General features: G+C 39.1%; 1 protein-coding gene across 8 annotated transcripts in view; it reads left to right on the top strand.

The window, feature by feature from the left end:
- Nucleotides 1–5,818: 5,818 nt before the first annotated feature.
- The window catches only part of LOC121854388 (arginine-glutamic acid dipeptide repeats protein-like), a 43,567-nt gene continuing 39,369 nt past the window's right edge, over nucleotides 5,819–10,016 (top strand). For 4 of the 8 annotated variants that reach the window (XM_042349049.1, XM_042349048.1, XM_042349047.1 and 1 more), the window contains exons 1-3: nucleotides 5,819–5,936; nucleotides 8,055–8,107; nucleotides 9,122–9,338. In XM_042349049.1, coding sequence (XP_042204983.1) covers nucleotides 9,144–9,338 — 195 coding nt within the window. In that variant the 5' untranslated portion in view covers nucleotides 5,819–5,936; nucleotides 8,055–8,107; nucleotides 9,122–9,143. Of the gene's footprint in view, nucleotides 5,937–6,036; nucleotides 6,269–8,054; nucleotides 8,108–9,121; nucleotides 9,339–10,016 lie in introns of those variants that run through there. The other 4 variants (XM_042349045.1, XM_042349043.1, XM_042349044.1 and 1 more) reach the window with 4 other exon arrangements.

Raw genomic sequence — 10,016 nt, 5'->3', positions numbered from 1 at the left:
ACTGAGGTGCCGTAGTGCAGACACCAAGTGAAGAGAAAAAAAGAAAAGGAAAAGTAACAGAGACGTGACGGATCGCCCAAACGGCTAACAAGCCGATCAGTGGTGAAGAGGATAAAAGTAAAAGTAAGTCCAGAAAACTGTGGTGGCTAACTTTTTCGGAGTGAGAGTTGTGAACTCTTGGAACAATATGCCAGAAAGAGTTGTGATGCACCGAGTGTGAGCTCTTTCAAGATAAGACCAGACTTGACCAACACTGGAGCAGGTTCAGGTACATTCAGGAGCCACTCCATGCCCAGTACTTGCCAACAGTGCATAACAGAGACGTGACCGACCGCCCAAGCGGCAACGAACCGATCACTGGTGAAGAGGATAAAGGTAAAAAAAAAAAAAAAGTAAGTGGTCTGCAGGGGTGGTCTGAAAATTGGCAAATGAAATCCAACACCAGCAAGTGCAGCGTACTTAATATTGGAAGAACAAATACTGACAATGTATACAGCCTTAACAACATCAACCTAGAGAAGGCGACTTGTGAAAGAGACCTAGGGGTACTTGTAAGCCCGGACCTTCGGCCTAGAAAACAGTGCGTTAATGTTCGAAATAAGGCAAACTGAGTATTGGGTTTTATATCTAGAAGTGTAAGTAATAAGAGTGCAGAAGTCTTATTGCAACTATATCTTGCGCTAGTCAGGCCGCACCTCGATTATGTGGTTCAGTTCTGGTGCCCTTATTATAGAATGGATATCAATTCACTAAAGTCGGTGCAGCGAAGAATGACGAAAATGATTCCGGGACTTAGAAACCTTCCATATCAGGATAGGTTAAAGAAACTTAACTTGCATTCCCTAGAAAGACGAAGAGTGCGGGGAGATATGATAGAAGTATTTAAGTGGGTGAAAGGAATCAATAAAGGGGATATAGATAAAGTTCTTATAATATCCGAGCAGGATAGGACTCGGAGCAACGGATTTAAGTTGGATAAGTTTAGGTTTAGGAGGGAGATAGGAAGAAACTGGTTCACAAATAGGGTGGTGAACGAGTGGAACAAGCTTAGCAACTTTGTAGTAAGTGCTGGAACTCTGGAAAGTTTCAAAAGGAGGCTAGATAGATTCATGGATGATAGAGAGTGGTAGTAACTCTCGATTACGACAGGAGCTGCCATGCACAGGCCAACCGGCCTATTGCAGACTTCTTATTTTCTTATGTTCTAAGTTTGGTGGCCCTCCTGAGGACATTTTCAATCAACTGACGGTCTCTAGCATATCTCCAAACAGGGAAGCACCTCACTCTTGAAGAGCGTTACGAGAGATGGACCTTCTAGAATCTAGAGTCTAGATATCTTAACGACCTTCTTATAAGACCCACTAGCTTAGTCGCTTGAGTCACCTTCTCACAATGGTGCGAAACGGTAACTTCTGTTCTTTGTCAAAATACCCAGGTCCTGCGTTAATGCTGTTTCTTTGTCCCGTTGTGACATATGATAAGTTTCCTTACAGTTGCATTTCGTGACGTTGAATCTTAACAACCATTACTTGGACCATTCCTGAAGCTGACCAAGATAATTATGTACTTTTATAGTTTTAATTTTTAGCCCTATTTATCACGTCCGATATATTGTACCGTTGAAGCCAATATCAATAACATTCACAGGCTTAAGTTTATTTATAGCTCATTAACATGATCAACAGAATGTAGACGAATTGGACGTTAGTACAGTCAGGGACAGGGCTGACAAGGAAGGTGTAAAAACTTTAATTGTTGGCGACTCACAGGTAAGGTACTTGGACAGAGCCTTTTGTGGTATAAATAAAAATAGGATGAGGGTGTGTTTGCCAGGGGCTGGGGTGGGGGATATAGTTGACAGGATGGACAATATCTTGTCTGGTAATGGGAACAAACCCATTATCTGCCTCAGTGCAGGAGGCAATGATATTGGCCGGTGTAGGAGTGAAGAGCTTCTTGATAAGTTTAAGACAGCTATAGGTCGCATTAGGACTAAGGGAGGGATCCCAATCATATGTGGTGTCCTGCCTAGAAGGAGAGTTAGCAATGAATGGTTGTCAAGGGCAGTTGGTGTCAACGGCCGTCTTGACGGATATTGCAAGTCAATATCAGTCCCATTCATTGACAACTGGGACAACTTCTACGGCAGAAGGGACCTTTGTGCTAGGGATGGGGTACACCTGTCTCGGGAAGGGGTGGCAACCCTGGCGGGGTCTCTAGAGGGGGCAGTTCAAAAGATATCGAAGTCTTTAAACTGCTAGGGGAACATATGGGCACGGGGGTGAGGGAGACTGCAGCGGGAGCAGGTAAACAAAGTGAAAGATTACAGGGAAATAGTGTTAGGAATAATGACAAAACTAAATTAGACAGGGAGTTTAAACCTAAACGCGGTAAAGGGAGGACTCAGAACACGACTAACTTAAATGTCTACTATGCGAACAGTAGAAGTATGAGAAACAAAATGGATGATATTAGGGCCTTGGTATGTACCGAAAAAATCGATATAATAGCATTCACCGAAACATGGATCAACCTAGACTCACGTGAGTTGCCGGTCGAATACCAAATTGCGGATTACAAATTGTTCCATACCGATAGGCCGTCCAGGAAAGGAGGCGGAGTAGCCATCTATGTCAGGGATAATCTGAAGTGCGAAATAAATAAGGAAATAAAAACTGAGCGGAATATAGAAACAATTTGGATACAATTAATCGACGGTAGGGAAAAATTAATCATAGGAGTAATATATAGACCTCCCAATCTTGATAGAGTTAATGAGCGACTTATCTGGGATGAAATGCGCAGGGCTTCCATACACAACAAAGTCTGTATAGTAGGCGATTTTAACCTTGGCCAAATAGATTGGACTGACCTTACGGGTAACTCAGTGTCAGAGGATTTCCTCGAAACGATCCAGGACTGTTTCCTAAGTCAACATATAACCGAACCCACACGGGGTAATAATATACTCGATTTAGTTCTGTCGAACAGAGAAAACCTCATTAGCAATGTCGAGGTAGGGAATGAACTTGCAAACAGCGATCAGAAAAAAATTAGATTCCAGTTAGATTTTTAGGTCAGACGTAAAGGGAATTCCATTAAAGTCCCAGATTTCAGAAGGGCAAACTTTGATAGTTTAAAGAGGCAGCTGAGAGAGGGGGTGTCACGCTTGGATGTGAACCTGACAGATGACACCGACCTGATAACGAGATCTGAGATTGCCGAGTTCCACGACAATTTAAATAGTGAGGTACTTAATGCACAAAGGCAGAACATACCATACAAAAAACTCAGATCAGACAACAATGACCCTAAATGGATAAATAATTATTTAAAGAACATCATTGGCCAATGGAAGGCTATAGGTAGAAGGATAAATCGTGGCGAAACTTACCTCCGGGAGTATTATAAGGTATTGGCCGGTTGGGTCAAGACCAAGATAAGAAAAGCCAAGAGGAACTATGAACTGAAGATAGCAGGGGAGGCGAAAACAAACCCCAAAGGATTCTACCAAATGTATCAAACTAAAACACGAGGAAAGATTGGACCAATACGGTCAGACTCCGGCGAGCTCACTGATAACGACAGAGAAATGAGCAATAATCTGAATAAATATTTTTCAACAGTTTTCACCACCGAAAATTTATACATGATACCCGAGGCACCGACTCTATTCAGAGATAATGAAGAAAACAAATTAAGCGAGATAGTAGTGACTAGTAACGATGTTAATAAGCAAATAGACAAACTGAAGCCTAATAAGTCACCTGGTCCCGATGAGATATTTGCCAGAGTATTAAAGGAATGTAAGGATGAGCTTAGTATGCCCCTAGCAAAGTTGTTTAACATGTCCTTAAAACAGGTGTATTACCAGAATCCTGGAGGATAGCGAATGTAATACCGATTTTCAAGAAGGGGGATAGATCACTATCCTCTAACTACCGCCCAATCAGTCTAACATCAATAGTAGGTAAATTACTAGAATCAATTATTTCAAACTCTATTCAAAACCACCTGGAGAAGCACAAGTTGATCAATGATTCCCAACATGGCTTCACAAGCGGGCGTTCATGTCTAACTAATCTATTAACATTCTTTTCATCAGTTTTCGAATCGGTGGACGAGGGGCACAATTATGATGTGGTATATCTCGACTTTAGCAAAGCCTTCGACAGAGTCCCCCACGAAAGACTAATTAGAAAGGTAGAAGCGCATGGCATCAAAGGTAATATCCTTAAATGGATTAGGGCGTGGTTACGGGACAGGAAACAGCGAGTGAGCATAAACGGCACTAAATCTCATTGGAGCAACGTCACTAGTGGAGTTCCCCAAGGCTCGGTACTTGGACCATTATTATTCCTTATATACATAAACGACATAGATATCGGCATAGACAGCAACATAAGTAAATTTGCTGATGACACTAAAATAGGACGTGTAATTAAATCTGACAAGGACTCTGCAAAACTACAGGAAGAGCTAAACAAATTTTTCGAATGGTCGGAAAAATGGCAGATGAAATTCAAAAGGACAAATGTAAAGTACTCAGTATAGGCGATGTAAACAGAGAAACCAGTTACCAGATGAACAACGATGACATTGTGGAATCAGACTGCGAGAGAGATTTAGGAGTAATGATAAGTAGGAATCTTAAGCCAAGTAAACAATGTGTTTTTGCTCGTAACAAGGCTAATAAAGTACTTGGGTTCATACAAAGGAGTGTTAGTTACAAGACTAGCGAGGTCATCTTAAAATTATATCTAGCGCTTGTGAGACCACACCTGGATTACGCAGTTCAGTTCTGGTCACCGTATTACAGAATGGATATAGAATCATTGGAAAGAATCCAGAGGAGAATGACAAGACTAATCCCGGGCATCTTAATTTGCACTCCCTCGAGACGTAGAGTGAGGGGCGACATGATAGAGGTGTATAAATGGAAGTTAGGGTTAAACAAAGGGGACATTACGAAGGTACTCAAACTATCCAACCAGGAGCGAACTCGTAACAATGGTTTTAAATTAGACAAATTTAGATTTCGGCGTGAAATAGGTAAACACTGGTTTGGAAAGAGAGTAGTGGATGAATGGAACAAGTTACCAAATATCATCATTAACTCGAATACGCTGGATAGCTTCAAACATAGGTTGGATGTTTATATGAGCAATAGGGGTTGGGTGTAAACGGGACTGCCCAGTATGGGCCAATAAGCCCGCTGCAGTTTCCTCCATTCTTATGTTCTTATGTATACAGTACTAGGATAACCAAAAACTTTTTGTGAGTGATATTGTTTTTAATGATAAATGATCCTTAATACTATAATTTTGTTAACCAGTGTTCTTAATTTTAGTTCTTTAATGAATATTGTGTAAGTCAGACGAAAATAATATACAGTACACTGATTTTTACTTGTGGTCACATAACTCGTTTATACTGAATGAAGGGTGACAGCGTGGGACTGGGATCTCAGTGAAGGAAAACATGTACTCTCATGACTTCTCGGACGTACTGTATATCGTACCAAAGTGTGCACAGGTTACTCCGTGATACTGATATGGTTTTGATGTCTTCACTATACTGTACTTTTCTGCAGAACTCATTTCGTAATAATAAGTGTGATAAGGTGAAAAACACTCACTCACCATAAAATTGTTCATGGTGGCCTTACCACTTGGGTGGCGTACGAACATTTTTCAATCATTATAATTTAGAAATAAGTATATAGTTTTGATAGATTATAAATCAGATTATCCATATTGAGGAAACTCGAGCTTAATATTCCTTATATTTGATGAATTTTGATGCACACGTACAACAGGTTTTCCCGTGGCCTCGGCAACGACCTGGGTGGAAAAGCTTGGTGTCGTTGTGGTCTTGTGGGGTGGATTTTATTATTACTAATGTAAGGATTGTACATATATCCATGAATTTCTTAGGTAAGATTAAAGTGCTTCTGTATTAAGTGTTTTCAGTGCTTCATGAGGACTATAAATATTGCACAAAAAAAATAACGAAAGAATTGGTATTATATTAAAATATGAAGTGGTAAAACGGCGGCATCGTTCGTTGACTGCTGCCGCTGTGTGATGATCTGTAATGGGCTAATTAATTGTGTACTTAAAGCTTCGGTCTTTGTGCTGCCCATATTCTTATGATAAACTCTTTATAGAGAACATCATTTATTTATATGGCTGGAAAATGTGATAGATGAAAAAGTTTGAGTGTGGTGCTCGAGGTGGTAGACTCAACACCTTCCTCATCATCTCAAGTAAATAAAATTCCTCATACTTTGCGAGAATTGGTTTTAAGAGAAACAAAATTGAATTATCACAAATGAAATAATCACTTTAGAAACTTTACATCAAGCTGGTGGTAGTGGTTACTGCAGAAGTTCAGTCATCAGGGGTGAACAGTACACCACTAGCAGGTTATAGTGTGTGGCCTTGTAATGTGTTTATATTACGCTTGTGTTAATCACCAAGACTCTGGTTCTGATGTTATAACACTGCTGGGATTGTGTGGAAGTGTTGTAGTTATGACAGCAGTCTTAGTTGTAGTTATAATTTCTGGGAGTGAAGTGGTTGCTGTAATTAGTGGTTAAGGTTATCTTAGTCTCATGGTTTTATTTCTTGATTTTTGTTTCACATTTTTAAGAGAAAGGTGTTTCATTTACCATGATTTAGGCTTATTTGATGCAGGAAGTGAAAATGTCCACAAAATATATTTGGGTTAAAAGTCCAGTACTGTAATGGTATATGTTGTATGATCCTTGGCATCACTATAGACAACAAACTGAACTGCAAAGTACACATCAGTACAAACATCAAATCTTCCTGCTGTCATCTCCACACCCTCCGGTGTCTCAGGTCCCTCGGAGTTCCCTTGTCTGCGTTCTCGAATGTTTACACAACATTCATACTTTGTAAATTCACCTATGCTTTCCCAGTCAGGTTGTCTTCCTTAAATGCTACACAATGAGGTCTCCTAAGAGTGCAGAAGAGGGCATGCAAGACTATTTTCTCCCCCCTTACACCACATGTCAAAAGGTGTTCAGTACGGTGACCCTCTTTAGCACACTGATAATCATTTGACCTCATCTGTCAGTTTGAGGATGCAGGTACTATATCATTCCTGCCACCTCTTGCTACCACCAGAGATCCTCCATCTGCAATTGCTGTTCGACAACTGCATCCAGCCCATATAACCATGTATTGATCAGTATAAGAACAGCCCCTTTCCAATAATTGTAAAAATATTCCATAGCTAAGCTTAAAAGATAACATTTGTGCTCACTCCTTGCTAATTTCACTTCTTTACTGTAACTGGAAAGAAATTCCTTGTTAAAATGACCCTTTCCCCTTTCTCCTGAGACATTTTCCTCCATTTATTTGAATTCTTTATGGTTTGTCTTAATATCAACAGAGTATGAGCAGCATGCAGAAGTAGTGCCCAACTTGAAAAAATTACATTTTAGACAAGACTAGTAATGGTACCACTGTTAGGTAATGACAATAAATAGTTTATTAATAAATACAGCAGTTATAAGCTGAAAATATACAAATGACATAAGTGGTACACATAATAATATACTGTATAATGACAAGGGGAAGAGGGTCATTTACCAAATGTAGGAAGAAGTCACAAAAATTGACAAAAAAGTAAAAAATAAAACAAAACATTGTACTGTATAACTAGAGGCAATTTTCTATTAAAAAGGATTAAAAATTCATTTTAAAGTCAAAATGTGACATGACCAAAGTAAACATTCAAAACCTAACCCAACCTAAGCCATCCTAAATTGCTTATGATGTTTAAATAAAAAGAAATCCTTGCTAAAATTTCGACTTTTTTGGTTGTAACTATTTCCTTTCACCACAGAAATATACAGGTATGATGTATTTTAGAAGGGAATTTTATTAATCTTTACAGTACTAATTGATTATGCTTTATGGTATGGTACTGTTTTTTTACACTGGTCAATCCTATAAGCATAATCCCCCAAATTCCTTCTCCCTCCTGCTCCACCACCACCACCACCACCACTACTGTACCAGTTTTAAAACTTGGAGATCCCCTGACTGCATGGACCAGATGAGCCTTATTCATGGTAAATGAATTCTTTTTCTTCTAAGTGTAAGAAAGTGAAAGTAAAAGACCTAGCTAGAACAACAAATAGAAATGGCCACTTGTATGTGTACTCATTGCTTCATAAATAACTGCAAGTCTTGAAAATCCATACTGAATGTGTAAGGATAATCTTAAAATGTGCTTATTATTCATTGGAATGTTTTATATTTATTTTAAAGTGGATTTTCATAAAATAAACAGATATTAGATACTATACTGTAGTATATAATCTACATAACTTCAGACATAAGTTAGGTAGAGTCCAGTACAGTTCAGTATTTGTTGTACCATTTACACAGTGATAACACCATCAGTGCAGTACAGGAGTAAAGTAAAAAATTATTTAACAGTAAATATTTCCTAATACTGTATTTGATTTGAAATAAGAAAAGTATTGCAGTAAATCTGATAATTATGACTATATTTTGTTAGTAGGAGAGTGCTTCTTCAGTAAAGAGATCGGTTTAAAGACAATGGTTTATGTTAAGTGGGATTGAAGAAGAAGAAATAACTTACTGATTTAGGTTAGGCTCCATCAAACAGCCTTTGTTTGGTGTAATACTGATGATAATATCTGATAAAAACCAACTAGCATGAGTGAGGAATTCATCAGCAAGTCAAGCTATGTGAGACAGAGTGGCCTTAGGGCAATGGTTCAACCTTTTGCATAGCAAGTACCTCTGGAGGAAACTTTATATGTCCAGTGTATCCCATAAGTTTATCAATAACTCATCTAATTTGTCAGAAGTATGTTTGAGAAAATTCATGTGTTAATTCTGGTTTATTTATCTTTATTTTGTTATACTGTACAGGACTGTACGGTAGATTATCACAGTTATGTGGAGCCCTAGCAAAGAGTGGCCATGATATGTTATACAGAACTGTTCTCTCCTTGTCTCAATAAAAACAAACGGTATTTTTGTTGACAGGATGAGGCCTAGTGCTGTATACTGCAAATAGTCTTCTATTCAAATTTGGTAATTTTTGGTTACAGATGAGGGAGTTTTAGGGGAAATATGACAACCACTGACAGAGGCAAGCTGGTGGAGGAAGGGGAGCATGGAGGGGGGTGTGGCAACTCCAGCAATCCACCCCCCTCATCTGCATCTTCCTCAAATTCTAATTCCAATTCATCTACTGCCTCGATTCCCCCAAGTGGGGTCTTAGTGCCTGGGGGACCAAAGGGACCAGATGGAACTGTCATTGAAGAGGTAAGAAGGAATAGTATAATGGTAGACCCTGAACTACAGTATGAGAGAGAGGTGAGGGAGTGAGGTGCAGAAGTACAGCTCCTCCCTGACTTACGACCTACTCGACTTATGACCACCCGGACATACAACCGCCTCAGTTGTACCAAAATTTTGTCAAATTACGTATTTTCGAGTCCCAACGTCAGTGTTTGCGCTGTGTACTGACAAAATTTTCGTTTGTAATTCACTGTAAAATGGCTGGTAAGCTTAAAGTGAGAGTTTTGTGGTGCTGAGAAGAAAAAGAGACACCTATTTTAGATTTTATATGTATTATTTAAGCATTTTTGACTTACGACCTGGATTTGGGTCCTTAACCCCGTCGTAAGTCGGGAGGAGCTGTATATGTTCAGGGTGGGCCACTATGATGTTTAGGGTTCCCTGGGTTTTAAAATTCAAATCCCATAGGTATTGTTGGGCACAATTAGGTAAGTTAATTCCCCTGTTACCTCAGCTATGAAATGAGCTTCAGGATCAATCAAGCTTTCACTTTTGGAATTTGAGTTTGTGTATTTTTGTAAAGTTGAAAAATTATAGTGTATCTGTGTGGCTAAAAGCATTACCATATTGATTTTGAATTCCTTTAAACAATATGTGTTTAGGAAGTTTGTACTGATCTTTCTGAAAATTTGGAAACCAAGT

The sequence above is a fragment of the Homarus americanus genome, unplaced genomic scaffold (assembly GCF_018991925.1).
Source record: "Homarus americanus isolate GMGI-L3 unplaced genomic scaffold, GMGI_Hamer_2.0 scaffold54443, whole genome shotgun sequence".
In the NCBI taxonomy this organism is placed as follows: domain Eukaryota; kingdom Metazoa; phylum Arthropoda; class Malacostraca; order Decapoda; family Nephropidae; genus Homarus; species Homarus americanus.
Note: the sequence above shows the minus strand (reverse complement) of the source record. Positions and strands in the feature narration are given on the sequence as shown.